Below are 17,453 nucleotides of genomic sequence, written 5' to 3'. Positions count from 1 at the left end.
GCCGACCACTCTGCATTCCACATGCCCAATGCCTTGACGTGCAGCGCATGGTCCCGCCACAGGGCCAGCACCCTCCGTCCCCCCTCCTTTGATGCCTCACCGCTGGCACAACACAATCCACCACCTTTATCAGCTTTCACCTCACCATGTCAGTCAACACCACAGCTGTGCTCTCACGGGGAGGAGGGAGGGGGAAGATGAAGCTGTGTGGTGGCCTTTTGCTGCACAGCTGTCTTACCAGTTCCGTATACTCGCAACTTGCTACAGCCGTCTGGTAAGGCAGCGAGTTTCACCCCTCATGCAGTACTTCCATTTGTGGCTGTCGATCTTGCCTTGCGACAGAACACTTCACCACTATGGGCGCTGACTACCGGCTTAGAACAATAGCAGCCCTTAGTGAGTCTTCTGGTGACTGAGTTTCGCATGTCTTTGTCTGTCCCTCATAGGGTCCACTTCGGTCGCTGCTCCACGCTCACGCTGTGAAGATCTGGCCACATGGTGATTCACTTGATGCCAGTGCTTTTGCAGTGCTGCAAGATGCCTGGCACGCAATCACTGAGGATATTGTGTTTTCGGGTCATGCTCTTGTGCAGACTACAAATTTGGCCTTGTGTTTAAGTGCAGAAATATGATATGATGAAAACTGGGACGGGCAACAGTTTCTCTGACTCTGCTGTTTCTATCGTGCCATGCCGGGCTAGTGAATTCACATGTCAAATGAGTGACTGATTTACATTTTTGAATCTGAAGCTGTTTGTGTTACTCCAGCCATGTACACTTCTGTTCTTTACATGTTTGTAACTTCACATATTACTTAGTTCAATAAATTACAGAATCTTTCTTACCATGTTATTTGTTTCAGCAAAGTAAGGAACTTTCCTACAACTTCTTGAGGTCCACAGATGGCCAAAATTGAAGAACGAAGAGGAAGAAGGAAGAAGAGGAAGAGGAGGATATTTGCATATTCAGAAAAAGGTTATGATGAAGTTGACTGGAATACATCATATAATTCCAGGGCTGTCAAGGTTAAAACACTTGAAACAAATGGTTATCTAAAATTTCTACAACAACAAGACTGTTGCTCTAAGCGTAAGAGGGCATGAAAGTAGGCAATAATTCAGAAGGCATTGAGAGGAGGTTACTTTTCCTCTAGCACTAACAGTTTCCACATTGCAGGGGACAGAAAAATTGATGACTGTTAAGAATAGTGTTTTATTGCTATAAAGTTAATGATTATTGATAGATAAAGTTGGTTAAGAACAAATATTAAGTGTTCCTACACATAAAACTGCAATAGAACCATATAGGGTAAACCAGATTCAAGGAGCATAACAGGGTCAAAGAGGGTAGGGTGAGGGCACGGAGATTAGAAGTTTGAGGGAAAGCAGTTTGCCGGATTGTAATTGTGCCCTTCCATTCTTTGTAGGTCTGTGAACTGGAGACTGAGAAGAGAAGTCCCTGCTCTCTCCATCCCACTATGTCATAAAAAGCCACAACATCGTCTTTCTCAAAGTTATACCAAACCTCCTGCACCTTGCCTTGTGAATCACTGGTGACACACAGCACAGACACTGCCAGGGGGTGTTTATTTTCCACAATGTGTGTTAACACTACACTGAAGGCGGATATAAGTTACTAATAATACTAAGATAAGAAAAGCATATGGACAGATTCCACATAAAGCTCTGCATGCTGTTCTACACTGATAGAGGCGACATTGAGTCTTGGTCATCATGCACAGCAGTTGTAGCATTCTTGTGGGAAACCACGAGCACTGCTAACTTTTTAGTTTACACACTGACTACACCTCTCCAGCAATTCTTGCCCAGTACTCTTGTGCAGGTAGACAAAATAACTTTACTGAGGTGGTGTTTATATTGTGGAGTTATTTTCAGTTTGTTAAAGGAACACTTATTTGCAATAGTTAAGTGAGCTTTTATGTGAAATACTTCCCTATGAACAATGACTGAGAAGGGCTTAATTTGTGAGTGTGATGTTGTCAATGATTTGTGCAGTGTCAGTGGCAAAAGGACTGGATTGACAAATGTTGCATCTTGCTGCTGTTTGTCATTCATAACATATTGTAATCACTTGACGGTCAATTACTGAATAACCAGAAAGTTACTGCACTTTGCTCATTATTGATTGTGTTACTCGTGGACTGTCTAAACATCTTCCATTCAGGGATTGCTGGCACTTGTAGAGTGGGCAGCACTTAATGGCGCCACTAACCACACATTCACAGTGTATCTTGCAAGGGGATGTCAGTATGTCTGATGGAATAGGAATGATCATGTTCAGATCTAGAACAGTAGTATGCTGTTAATCCGTTGCTTGACTTATGTTGAAATATCTCAAGTTTATAAGACCTAGGTGGCCTACCTCTGTTACAGAGAGAGAGTCAATTTAGACCTCTGGGCCTCTTCAGACGTAGGGAGAACTGAGGCTGATGTGACACATTTGATATCCTCATGCTGCGAGGAGTATTCCAGCTATTGATAGTGAAGATGATGAAATTGATGTTGTAAAAAATACACATTGCCCGCACGTTATGCTTGGGGTAGCCCCTTCAGTGTGTATCACATAATACCTCAGTTAACAACTGTGAATAAGTACTCACTCAATAAGCTGAAAATAATTGCACTAATAAATGGTTCAAATGGCTTCAAGCACTATGGGACGTAACAAAATGGTTCAAATGGCTCTGAGCACTATGGGACTTAACATCTGTGGTCATCAGTCCCCTAGAACTTAGAACTACTTAAACCTAACTAACCTAAGTACATCACACACATCCATGCCCGAGGCAGGATTCGAACCTGCGACCATAGCAGGCGTGCGGTTCTGGACTGAGCGCCTAGAACCGCGAGACCACTGCGGCCGGCATGGGACGTAACATCTGAGGTCATCTGTCCCCTAGGCTTAGAACTACTTCAACCTAACTAACCTAAGGACATTACACACATCCATGCCCAAGGCAGGATTCGAACCTGCAACCATAGCAGCAGCGTGATTCCGGACTGAAGCGCCTAGAACCCCTTGGCGGCAGCGGACGGTGCTAATAAATGTCAGCTATGAGAATAATTTTTCCCGAGGACATGCAGCTTTACTGTATGATTAAATGATGATGGCGTCCTCTTGGGTAAAATATTCCGGAGGTAAAATAGTCCCCCATTCGGATCTCCGGGCGGGGACTACTGAAGAGGACGTCGTTATCAGGAGAAAGAAAACTGGCATTCTACGGATCGGAGCGTGGAATGTCAGATCCCTTAATCGGGCAGGTAGGTTAGAAAATTTAAAAAGGGAAATGGATAGGTTAAAGTTAGATATAGTGGGAATTAGTGAAGTTCGGTGGCAGGAGGAACAAGACTTTTGGTCAGGTGATTACAGGGTTATAAATACAAAATCAAATAGAGGTAATGCAGGAGTAGGTTTAATAATGAATAAAAAAATAGGAGTGCGGGTTAGCTACTACAAACAGCATAGTGAACGCATTATTGTGGCCAAGATAGACACAAAGCCCATGCCTACTACAGTAGTACAAGTTTATATGCCAACTAGCTCTGCAGATGATGAAGAAATTGATGAAATGTATGACGAGATAAAAGAAATTATTCAGGTAGTGAAGGGAGACGAAAATTTAATAGTCATGGGTGACTGGAATTCGTCAGTAGGAAAAGGGAGAGAAGGAAACATAGTAGGTGAATATGGATTGGGGGGAAGAAATGAAAGAGGAAGCCGCCTTGTAGAATTTTGCACAGAGCATAACTTAATCATAGCTAACACTTGGTTCAAGAATCATAAAAGAAGGTTGTATACCTGGAAGAATCCTGGAGATACTAAAAGGTATCAGATAGATTATATAATGGTAAGACAGAGATTTAGGAACCAGGTTTTAAATTGTAAGACATTTCCAGGGGCAGATGTGGACTCTGACCACAATCTCTTGGTTATGAACTGCAGATTGAAACTGAAGAAACTGCAAAAAGGTGGGAATTTAAGGAGATGGGACCTGGATAAACTGAAAGAACGAGAGGTTGTAGAGAGTTTCAGGGAGAGCATAAGGGAACAATTGACAGGAATGGGGGAAAGAAATACAGTAGAAGAAGAATGGGTAGCTCTGAGGGATGAAGTAGTGAAAGCAGCAGACGATAAGTAGGTAAAAAGACGAGGGCTAATAGAAATCCTTGGGTAACAGAAGAAATATTGAATTTAATTGATGAAAGGAGAAAATATAAAAATGCAGTAAATGAAGCAGGCAAAAAGGAATACAAACGTCTCAAAAATGAGATCGACAGGAAGTGCAAAATGGCTAAGCAGGGATGGCTAGAGGACAAATGTAAGGATGTAGAGGCTTGTCTCACTAGGGGTAAGATAGATACTGCCTACAGGAAAATTAAAGAGACCTTTGGAGAGAAGAGAACCACTTGTATGAATATCAAGAGCTCAGATGGCAACCCAGTTCTAAGCAAAGGAGGGAAGGCAGAAAGATGGAAGGAGTATATAGAGGGTTTATACAAGGGCGATGTACTTGAGGACAATATTATGGAAATGGAAGAGGATGTAGATGAAGATGAAATGGGAGATACGATACTGCGTGAAGAGTTTGACAGAGCACTGAAAGACCTGAGTCGAAACAAGGCCCCGGGAGTAGACAACATTCCATTAGAACTACTAACGGCCTTGGGAGAGCCAGTCCTGACAAAACTCTACCATCTGGTGAGCAAGATGTATGAGACAGGTGAAATACCCTCAGACTTCAAGAAGAATATAATAATTCCAATCCCAAAGAAAGCAGGTGTTGACAGATGTGAAAATTACCGAACTATCAGTTTAATAAGTCACAGCTGCAAAATACTAACGCGAATTCTTTACAGACGAATGGAAAAACTGGTAGAAGCGGACCTAGGGGAAGATCAGTTTGGATTCCGTAGAAATGTTGGAACACGTGAGGCAATACTAACCTTACGAATTATCTTAGAAGAAAGATTAAGAAAAGGCAAACCTACATTTCTAGCATTTGTAGACTTAGACAAAGCTTTTGACAATGTTGACTGGAATACTCTCTTCCACATTCTAAAGGTGGCAAGGGTAAAATACAGGGAGGGAAAGGCTATTTACAATTTGTACAGAAACCAGATGGCAGTTATAAGAGTCGAGGGGCATGAAAGGGAAGCAGTGGTTGGGAAAGGAGTGAGACAGGGTTGTAGCCTATCCCCGATGTTATTCAATCTGTATATTGAGCAAGCAGTAAAGGAAACAAAAGAAAAATTCGGAGTAGGTATTAAAATTCATGGAGAAGAAGTAAAAACTTTGAGGTTCGCCGATGACATTGTAATTCTGTCAGAGACAGCAAAGGACTTGGAACAACAGTTGAATGGAATGGACAGTGTCCTGAAAGGAGGATATAAGATGAACATCAACAAAAGTAAAACAAGGATAATGGAATGTAGTCCAATTAAGTCGGGTGATGCTGAGGGAATTAGATTAGAAAATGAGACACTTAAAGTAGTAAAGGAGTTTTGCTATTTAGGGAGTAAAATGACTGATGATGGTCGAAGTAGAGAGGATATAAAATGTAGACTGGCAATGGCAAGGAAATCGTTTCTGAAGAAGAGAAATTTGTTAACATTGAGTATAGATTTAAGTGTCAGGAAGTCGTTTCTGAAAGTATTTGTATGGAGTGTAGCCATGTATGGAAATGAAACATGGACGATAACTAGTATGGACAAGAAGAGAATAGAAGCTTTCGAAATGTGGTGCTACAGAAGAATGCTGAAGATAAGGTGGGTAGACCACGTAACTAATGAGGAGGTATTGAATAGGATTGGGGAGAAGAGATGTTTGTGGCACAACTTGACTAGAAGAAGGGATCGGTTGGTAGGACATGTTTTGAGGCATCAAGGGATCACAAATTTAGCATTGGAGGGCAGCGTGGAGGGTAAACATCGTAAAGGGAGACGAAGAGATGAATACACTAAGCAGATTCAGAAGGATGTAGGTTGCAGTAGGTACTGGGAGATGAAGAAGCTTGCACAGGATAGAGTAGCATGGAGAGCTGCATCAAACCAGTCTCAGGACTGAAGACCACAACAACAACAACAACAACAACAACGAGAATATATGAAAAGGATAGTTGTTACTCGCCATACAGTGGAGAGGTTGAGTCGGAGATAGGCAGCAAGTAAGCTTTTGGTCAAAAAGTTCTTCTTCAAAAGAAACACACACACACACACACACACACACACACACACACACACGATCACAGTCTCTGGCTGCTGAGGCCAGATTCAGCAATGGTAGCAACTATCCTTTTCATAATGTTGTCGTTATTCCATTATTGTTATTTTTCATTGTTTGATTGAGCTAAGAGAAGTTATTTTGTCTACTCACAAAATTCTGGGGAGATACAGCATTTCTGTAAACTGAAAAGCAAGCAGCACTCATGATGGTGAAAGTTGCTTTCCCCAGAAGAACACTAGAGTTTCTGTAAAGGATGACTAAGAATCCATTTCCCTCTAGCACTACAGAAAAGTGTGCAGAGATTTAGGTACATTCTGTCCATACAGTTTTCTTGCATTAGTATTATTATTAACTTATACCTGTATTCCACATAGTGTTAACACACACTGTGGAAAACAAATGACCCCACGCATGTCTGCACACTGAGTGCCAGTAATTCATAAGGCAAGCAGTGGATGGGTCAGTATAACTTTGTGAAACATCATCTAGTTGCATTTTGTGTTGCAGTGCAGCAGAGAGGGTGGGAAATCCCCTGCCCATTCTTCACTTTACAGTCCTATGAAGCAGGGTAGTTCATAACAACAGCCGGGGACCTACCTTCCCTCACAATTCGACCCCACATAATGTTCTAGCCTGTTAAACAAGCTATCCCTTCAAATGATTCTATTGCACTACGTTCTTAAACAACTTTATTTAACAGGGAACATTAATTTTATGCCATCAAAACTCTATTTTTAATAATCTGCTATGCAGGTACCATTAGTCCTGGAGAAAAAAGGAATAGGATCTTTTTTTGTGAGAAATTTAATGTAGTTTAATTTTGCACTGGGAAACATTTTGAGTTACTCAAGAAAAACTTCAGAAAGTGCCTTAAAAGCCGCCTCCCCCCCCCCCCCCCTATCGCCATGGTAACACCCCAGCAGTTGGGCTTTTTAGCAAGTTGTTTATGACATTCCTTCCTACACAAAACTTTTCCCTTAATTTTCCTTCATCCGCTAGACTGTTAACGATGATGCATGAGATGGGGATATATCCGATTATAAAACCGTACCCCACAGAGTTTAATCATTTCACACAATTGGACCAGTTATGAAGAGAGAACTAACTAGCTTTCCCTGTACAGTCTGGACTACAGATAACGTTTATAATGAGAAAACTGTAGGCCTTTGGACTCCTCAGCTCTCCGCTTAGTGACATTACAGCTCTGGATATGTCTCACAGTTAAAAATGGTCAGTCCTACATGACAAACTAAAACTCTGGCCATAAGGTGCTCATTCAACACGATTTGAGGTGACATTGTGTTTTACATCAATATTAAAACTGTTACTGTCACACAGTGAAGAATCCACCAGCATTTCCCCAGAAATGCCTCCATAACACCTAAGTTACAGTTTTGTGTGGTATTCTGATTTCAGGAATTGTATTTAATAATAATAATAATAATAATAATAATAATAATAATAATATAGAGCTACAGTAACAGTAACTGCCAAGTGCAATGTCAATCAACATGAAAGAAATGTTCCAAAAAGATGGAATCATAGCCCAAAGTATTAGGACTGCAATACATATTACTGATCACAGGTTTTCCCTTAACATAACCTAAAGCTTAGCAATGTTCCTTGACTCTAATGCTTATCACAGCTATCTTGTCAGCTATTTCTTCTTGGAGCAAATACCTGAGATCTGAGGTCGACATTCTCAAATCTCTTACAACAGATGGCCTTAAAGCTACGATTAATGGAAAAATTACAGCTGTGCCACAACAAATGTAGTTAAGCACAATGCAGAACCTTGAAGACAGGTTCCTGGCACGTGTTCAAAAAGAAACACTACTGCCATGACGATCTTCCACAATTATATAGTAATGACAAAGCAGTGTTTTTTACTGACTTTTGTTGCAAGTGTAAAACATATATGCACACACATGCATGTGCCCACGTCCACATGCTGCCCCCCCTCCCCCCCTGCACACACACACTACTCACATAAGAATAAGATAGCAACTTGAGGAAATACTTACCAGAAAGAGAGAGAGTAGTCACCAACAAAGGTTTCACTCTCCCGAACTAAGAAAGTTCCATCTCCCAAATGACTGTAATCTTTTAGTAACGTCTCTGCTTCTGTTCTGCCACTCGCCAGTTTTCCATGGAACCATTTTTCACTGAAGTGCAGGTCATCATTTGGAATGCCCTATACCAACATGTATTGACTTAGTGCTAATAACATTATTAAATAAGATACTATAATATATTTTAAACTAGTACACATTTAAAAGTTATTGGTTCCTATTTTCTTCTACTCACAGTTCCTCTAAAGAATTTAAACAAAAAGATTGCCAGCACAATAGTGTGTTGTTCTCTCTCTGACACATAAAACGGCATTGTGTCACTAGCGGGGATTTCATAATTCCTCTTTGTATGGTCAAAGTAAGTAGCACACAGATATGATTCCCACTGCACAACACATCCACAACAGATTTATGTATATCCCATTTATGTTGAGTGGTTTTTCTCCCATAATACAATTTATTCTGCTACCATCATACATGTGAATCGATAGTAATTATTCATTTGATGTGGCAATTCTTTTCAGTAGTTCTATGGTCCAATCACAATATTTTCAATCCTATTTCAATTATAAATTAAAAACATCAGGATAAAACGAGTGATCCTTATGTAGGTCCCTCTGTAACATATTGAAGTGTATGGTGTGATCTCAAACACTGTGCCCATTCCAGCACTGTGCTATATGGACTGCTGCAACACAGGGTGTTATTTGGTTTAAGTCATAAAAATAATTACATTATAGTCTTCTTGTAGTTGGCACTGGATCTTATGTGCAACTAAACATGATATTTCACCAGTCCACTTGGACTCCATGTCTGGATGGAAATTTTCCATCTTTTAATAAATATAAGACATAACTGTTGACAAACATAAAATAGTGATGATGCTTTTGTTTTGTGTGTGTGTGTGTGTGTGTGTGTGTGTGTGTGTGTGTGTGTGTGTGTGTATTAGCAGTACCAAACATTTTGCCCCCTGAAGGTAAGTAATGCCCCATAATTCTGCCTCATATCTACTAGTTTTCTTGAGTAAATTTTCCTTTGGTATAACTGTCCATTATCTCACTGAGCTGATGGTGCACCAGATTGGTAAAAGGCCTCACTGTTTCTTTAATCACTGCCTCATTCAATTTCAATTTTTTTCTTTGCTTTCCTCTTACTTGCAAGATTTTTTGTTCCATGCACAAGTACATTTAATAAGTTATTGTTACTTTTTCAATGTCTGTATAATTATTATTCTCTAAGACACTACACCCCTGGGTTTCCTTCACTGTCAGCAAAACATATTTGCAACGAAATCATAAAATGGAGCCTTTTGTATACTCAAACATCCAAAACCAGCATACAAGCCCATGACCTAATTTCCATGACATACTCGTTAGAGTGGGCGAGAAACAAACTGTAAGTACAAATACTTTAAAAATATATCACTGTGTTCAAAAGCAAGTGATATCCTGGGGAAATGATATAGTCCATGGATTAATTGGTACTATACAATGACTATGCTTCCCCAGACTGGAAACGTGAAAAGAAAACCTTAACCTCAGCTAGCAAATGAACTAAAATGGGTGATGAATCTCAGAGATGACACATATCAGCTATTCAAATGGTGCCACATCCCAAAAAATTATATACATAGCCAACCAAAAGATGCAGAACAGAGACAATCAATTAATGCTAAATTCAGATGTGTTCATACATTAACTGACAAATCATACAGACCAGTTGGTTTGTGGAAAAATTAGCAAGGTTTAGGTACAGACAAAGCAAAATTTGCAGTTAATCTCACAACTCCTGTTAAGAAACTTAACCAGTACTTTATTTTATAACTAGTAGCATTGATTAAACAAAAATAAAACTTACTAATTATTCCATGGGCGAAAATGACTACAGCAACAATTTTCTAACTCAAACACGTTACTGACAATACCATAAAAAAAAATCCAGTATGCGCATCAAATCAGCATTTACCAAATACAATGACTTTGCAGTACACTTATAAATTACAGTCCACGATCGGCTTCATGACTACTTAGAAATGAATAATGTACTAGGTACCAAGTTGGCTTCCACAAACACTGTAATACAACATCTACTTAAATAAATGTAACTGATAACCTCAAGTTAGACAAGGACTGTCACGGGGCCACTAGCATGTGGTTTCTATATTTCAGAAAAGCCTTTAATTCCCCTGACTGACATTTTACATGCTACATTTAGCAGCCTAAAATTTTCCCCAAGTCTAATATAAAAGCTTTTCTCACACCTGATGTTCCACCAACAAAAGGATAATGTTTGAAGCCACAATACTCACACTGGAGACATGTAGTATCAGGAGTCCCCAGTGTTCAGTATTTGGCCAGATACTCTTCGCACTGTATTCCACCAAAGACGTTTGATCAGATCTGTTGCACTGTAAATACTACATGTATGCTGATGACTTTTAGTTACACTTACACACACAACCAATTAACATGAGGACAGCTATCAAGAATGTCAATGCTGACTTGTGTACATTTTTACAATAGACATAGAAGACTGAGTTAATACTCCAACTATTCAAAACCAAAGCAATCTAGATTGGTCGTTCTAGCCTTATTCTCCAGACATTTAAAGTATACTTCCTGTATTTTGTACATAATAAGAAAAATATAAGTTGTGTCCGTCAGCAAAGAGTGTAGCAATAATATTAGATGGAAACTTAAAATGGGCTGCATATACAGGTACAGTTAGCCAGAAAGTATCAATATTTCCCCATGCACTACAAAAACATAAATGACTCTTCCCCTTATACCTCAGAAAGAAAGTTGTACAAATGCTTGTACTTCCAGTTGATTACAACAGTGTTACCATGCAAGGTCTTTCTAGGCACAGTCTAAGCTGTTGAACAATGCATGCATGCAACATATTTCTGATGTTAGCAATTTTGATTTCCTCTTCAAAGAACACCACCTTATTCTAGCACTGACCACATGGGCAGAGACGTTTGTGTGTTCATGTGAAGAAGAGGACAGTGGAGCTACTGACAGGGCCTCCCATGCTGGACAGGTCTCAGCTCATGAACCTGATGAAGTGTGTCACAACACATCTCTTCCCACGTTCCTTTCCATAGTTCTTACCCTAGTCCCTTGGCATCCAACCCAAAGTGTGATGTCATTCGTGCCAAGTGGTGCATGCTACATGGGAAGATGTGTTGCGAATGGAGTTTTGGGAATACTAGGTGACCTACATCTACATATACTCTCTGAAGTGCATAGCACAGACACATCCCACTGTATCAAGGCTTTTTCCCATTCCATTCACATATGGAGTGTGGGAAAAATGATTGTTTAAATATCTCTTTGCATGCTGTAATTAATTTAATTTTATCCTCATGATCCTTATGGGAGCAATATATAGGGGCTCACAGTATACTCCTAAAGTTATCATTTAAAGCTGGTTCTTGAAACTTTGTTAATAGTTTACATTTATCTGAAAGACCCTGCCAGTTCAGTTCTCAACATATCAGTGACACTCTCCAGTGGGCCAAACAAACATGCGATCATTTGTGCTGCCCTTCTCTGTATATGTTCAATATCCCCTGCTAATACTATTTGATATGGGTACCACACACATGGGCAGTATTCTAGAATGGGTCACACAAGTGATTTTCAAGCAATCTCCTTTGTAAACAGATGGCATTTCCCAAGTATTCTACCAATGAACCCATGTCTACTACCTGTATTACCCCCAATTATGCCTAATGTGACTGTCCCATTTCATGTCTCTACTAAATGTTCCATCCAAGTATTTGTATGAGTTTACGCATTCCAACTGTGACTCACTAATATTATATTTATAGGATACTACATTTTTTTCATTTTTTGAAGTGCACAATTTTATTTTTTGTAAAATATTTAAAGCAAGTCACCAATCACTGCATCACTTTTAATCTTATCAAGGTCTGATAATATTTGCACAGCTTCATTCAGACAGTAATTCATTATAGATAATTACAGTGCTCGCAAAAAGTCTGAGGTTACTATTAATATTGTCTGCAAGATAATTAATATACAGCATGAACAACAAGGATCCCAACACATTTCCCTAAGGTACATCCGAAGTTACTTCTACATCTGACAATGACTCTCCATCCAAGATAACATGCTGCATCCTCCCTACCAAGAAATCCTCAATCCAGCCACATATTTTGTCTGGTACCCCATATGGTTCTACTTTTGATAATAGGCATAGGTGTGGTACCGAGTCAAATGCTTTTCAGAACTCGAGAAATACTGCATCTAACGTGACTGCCTTGGTCCATGGCTCTCAGGGGGTCATGTGAGAAAAGTGCGAGTTGGGTTTGACATGATCTATGTTTTCAAAATCCATGCTGGTTGGCATGGAGGAGGACATTCCGTTCGAGATACCTCATTATGTTGGGGATCACAATATTTTCTACGATTCTACAACAAATGGATGTCACTGATATTGGACAGTAGTTTTGTGGATCACTTTGGCTACCCTTCTTGTAGACAGGTGTGACCTGTGCTTTCTTCTAGCTACTGGGCACAGCTTTTTGTTCAACAAATCTACAATAGATTTTCAATAGATTATAGTTAACAGAGGGCCTAACTCAGCTGCAACTGGGTATAGCAACTGATAGGGATTCCATTAGGCCCTAGAGGTTTGTTCAATTTTAACAATTCCAACTGTTTCTCAACAGCACTGACACTAATATCTATTTCACTCATCTTTATGGTGGAAAGAGAATTAAATTGGTACAATACTCCTGGATTGTCCTTTCTGAAGCGAGATTTGAAAACATAATTAAGTATTTCAGCTTTTGCTTTGCTACTCTCAATTTCAGTTTCTGTTTCATTTGCTAGGGACTAGATGCTAACTTTGGCACCACTAAGAACCTTTACATATGACCAGAATTTCATTGGATTTTGTAAAAGATCATAAGACAACACTCTGCTATAGCAGTCAATGAAAGCTTCACACATTGTTCTCTTGATTGCAAAACACATTTCATTCAGCTTCTTTCTATCTGTACCGCTATGTTTTGTTTTATACCTGTTATGCAATAGTCTGTGTTTCATTAGAAGTTTCATTAAAGTGACTGTATACCATAGAGGATCTCTCCCATTATGAACTGCCCACTGGATACATATCTATTCAGTGCATAGTCAAGTATTCTTTTAACTTGAGCCATAGTTCACCACTTGTTCTTGTCCTGATCTAGAAGTTTAAAGTTCCTCACTTGGGTATGACACTACTGTTTCTGTCTAGTTTGCTAAACATGTAAGTATTTGTGTTTTGGAATACATTGTAGCTACAACTGCCTCATGGTAACTGATAACAGTTTTGATGTGGACTTCCTCAAAGAGCCAGTTCTGTTTGTTGCTGTTAGATCAAACATATTTCAATCATGAGTGGGGTTCTTAACTGTCTATTCCAGGTAGTTTTCAGAGAAGGCATTTAGTAACATTTCACAAGATGTATTGCTACATCCACCACTAACAAAACTATAATTACCCCAATTGACTGTTGGATGATTCGCGGAGACCTTAATGATCACAATATGATTAGGAAATTTACTTACAAGCAAACTGAGTTTTCCTCTGAAGTTTTCAGTGACATCAGGAGTAGAATCTGGGGGTTGATAGAAGGATCCTATTATAATTTTATGTCATCTCTGATACTGTATTCTGCACAAACAATAGGAAAGGCAAATGGGAAATTGAGGTTGTGTATTTGTCGCAGTAAACTCGAAATTGAAATCCACTGAGATAGAATTTGAAGCTGCATGTGACATTGTTTGGGCAAGACTCAGTATCAGGTGTGGGCATAAAATAACAACTGGATCCTTCTACTGATCACCAGCCACATATCCTGATGAAACAGAAACCTTTAGAGAAAACCTAAGTTCACCTGTACGTAAGTTCCCCAATCATATTGTAATCATCGGTGAAGACTTTAATTATCCAACAATTAACTGAGAAAATTACAGTTTTGTTAATGGTGAGCACGATACGACATTCTGTGAAACATTACTAAATGCCTTCTCTGTAAACTACCCAGAAGAGATAGTTACGAACCCCGCTCATGACGGAAGTATACTGGATCTAATGTCCACCTCCATAGCGCAGCGATAGCGTTACCGCCTACCATGCAAGGGGCCCCAGGTTCAATTCCCAACACGGGACTGGTTGTTGTGTGTCCATCATCATTTTCATCATCATTGACACGCAAGTCGCTGAAGTGGCGTCAACTAAAAAGACTTGCAATATGGTGGCCGAACCCCAAAGGCGTTATCCCAGCAAATAAATGCCATATGATCATTTCAGTTTTACTGGATCTAATGGCAACAAATAGCCCTGACCTCTTTGGGAATGTTCACATCGAAACCAGTATCAGTGACCATGACATGGCTGTGGCAACTAAAGACAACTAAAACAAGCAGATGATATATATGTTCACTAAACTAGATAAAAAAATCAGTAGTGTCATATCTCAGTGAGGAACTTGAAAGTTTCAGCACGTAGAGGAACTATGGCTCAGGTTTAAATGAATAGTTGACCATGCACTAGACAGATATGTACCCAGTAAAATAGTTCATAATGGGGGGAACCTCCTTGGTATATAGCCACTGTAAAGGAATTTCTAAAGAAACAGAGATTACTGCATCATAGGTGAAAAAAAAAAAAAAAAAAAAAAAAAAAAAAAAAAAAAAAAAAAAAAAAAAAAAAAAGAGAGAGAGCATAGGGCTGCAGATAGATTAATGCTGAATGAAACACGTTTGGTTGTCAAGAGAGCAATGCATGATGCCTTCAGTGACTACCATAGCAGAATATTGTCAAATGAGATTTCACTGAGTCCGAAGGCATTCTGACCATACGTAAAGGCTGTTAGTGGCACCGAAGATAATGTCCAGTCCCTCGTGAATGAGACAGGAACTGAAACGTAGGGTAGCAAAGCAAAAGCTGAAATGCTTAACTTTCCAAATGTTCCTTTACAAAGGAAAACCCAGGAGAATGGCCCCAATTTAATCCTCGGACCACTGGAAAAGTGAATGAAATAATTATCAGTGTCAGAGATGCTGACAAAAAGCTAAAATCATTAAAATTCGACAAAACTCCAGGGCCCGATGGAATCCCTGTCAGATTCCATACTGAATTTGGGGCCGAGTTAGCCCATCACCTAACTACAACCTATTGTACATCCCTCAAATAAAAAACCATGCCCAGAAGAACAGATATAAAATGCTGACTGGCTAAAGTACAAAAAGCATTGCTGAAGAAGAGGAATTTGTTACCACCTAACATAAATCTAACTATTAGGAAATCTTTTCTGAATGTATTTGCCTGGAGTGTAGACTATGCTACAGGAAAATGCTGAAGATTATACTGGATAGATTGAGAAATTATGAAGTACTGAATTAAACTGGGAAGAAAAGTAATATGGCAGAACTTAACTAAAAGAAGGTATCGAATGACAGAGCTCCTCTTGAGATATGAAGGACTTGTCAGTTTGGTAATGGAGGGAAGTGTCAGGGTAAAAATTACGGGGAAGACCATAGGCTGAATACATAAGCAGGTGCAAATGGGCTTAGGTTGCAATAATTCTTCAGAGAGGAAAAGGCTTGTGCACCATAGAGGAGCATGGAGAACTGCATCAAATCAGTCTTCGGACTGAAGACCACAAAAACCACCACCTCACTTTTGTACTCTTACCCATAATCATATTTGTTTTATCCCTGTTGTTGTTATTGCTACAAGATGTACAACTTTGCTTCTGCCGTTTTTTTCCCAGCATTTAAGGCTTTAATGAAACAAATTGGTTAAACATGTGTCATTCAAAGTATTTTCCATTGCTGGCCACTACTTTCTCCCATCTTCTGGGCAGTGTATGAATCCTGCGTTGAAAAAATCTTTTGGAGCGATCCACGAATCGATCCAATTTGTGACTTCTTCACGAGATTGGAAGTGTGGGTCAGCCACGCCATGTGCCATTGATCTAAACAGGTGATAGAGGGAGCAATATTTGGAGAATATGGCAGGTGAGGTGGGACTTCCCATTTTTATGTTTCCAAGCACATTTTACCTCTTTTGCAACGTGGGGTCGAGCATTGTCGTGCTGCAAAATCACTTTATTGTGCTTCTCGCTGTATTGTGGCCATTTGTTTTTTAAAGCTCTGCTCAAATACATGAATCGCATTCTATAATAAGCACCTGTGATTGTTTCACTTGTTTTTAACACCTCATAGTACATGACGCCAAGCTGGTCCCACTAAATGGTGAGCATGATCTTGGAGCCGTGAATATTCGGTTTGGTCATCAACATGGATGCATGGCCGGGATATCCCCATGAGTTTTTGCATTTAGGGTTATCGTAATGAACCCATTTTTCATCCCCGGTCACAATGTGATGCAGAAATCCCTTCCGTTTTTGTCTCTGTAGCAACTGTTCACAAACACACAAACACCGTTCAACGTCTCTTAGTTTCAGCTCACACGGAACCCAAGATCCTTCTTTCTGAATCATGCCCATAGCCTTGAGACGTTTTGAAATGGCTTGCTGTGTCACTCCCACTAATTGTGCCAATTCTACTCGAGTCTGATGCGAGTCTTGACTCAGCTATGTCTCCAATTCTGCATCTTCGAAAACATTCTCTCTTCCACCACTATGCCAGTCTACGGTATTAAAATCACTGTTCTTGAAGAATTGAAACCACTCATGACACATTCTTTCACTAATAGCATGCTTACCAAATGTACTTGAGAGCATTCGATGAGACTTGGCTGCTGCTTTCTTCATATTGAAACAAAACAGTAACACCTCCCACAAATGATGAGAATTAGGCTCGTAAACTGACATTTTCAATCGAGAACAAGTTTATGACGCAGACACAAATCAACTAATGTTTGAATGAGGTTATGCTGACTGAGGTCCAAGCTGTTGTTGCTGTTGTTGTCTTCAGTCCTGAGACTGGTTTGATGCAGCTCACCATTGCTACCCTATCCTCTGCAAGTTTCTTCATCTCCCAGTACCTACTGCAACCTCCATCCTTCTGAATCTGCTTAGTGTATTCATCTCTTGGTTTCTCTATACAATTTTTACCCTCAACGCTACCCTCCAATACTAAATTTGTGATCCCTT

The 17,453-nt window shown here is 39.7% G+C and overlaps 1 protein-coding gene across 1 annotated transcript in view; it reads right to left on the bottom strand.

Moving 5' to 3' along the window:
* LOC126188939 (1-phosphatidylinositol 4,5-bisphosphate phosphodiesterase gamma-1-like) overlaps positions 1 to 17,453 on the bottom strand; it is a 240,376-nt gene that overhangs the window by 119,482 nt on the left and 103,441 nt on the right. The window contains 1 exon segment of the mRNA XM_049930682.1: positions 8,268 to 8,437. Within this exon segment, the coding sequence (XP_049786639.1) occupies positions 8,268 to 8,437 (170 nt within the window).

The sequence above is a fragment of the Schistocerca cancellata genome, chromosome 5, assembly GCF_023864275.1.
Source record: "Schistocerca cancellata isolate TAMUIC-IGC-003103 chromosome 5, iqSchCanc2.1, whole genome shotgun sequence".
Taxonomy (NCBI): domain Eukaryota; kingdom Metazoa; phylum Arthropoda; class Insecta; order Orthoptera; family Acrididae; genus Schistocerca; species Schistocerca cancellata.
The sequence above is the reverse complement of the archived record's forward strand: the minus strand, read 5'-3'. Positions and strand labels throughout refer to the sequence as shown.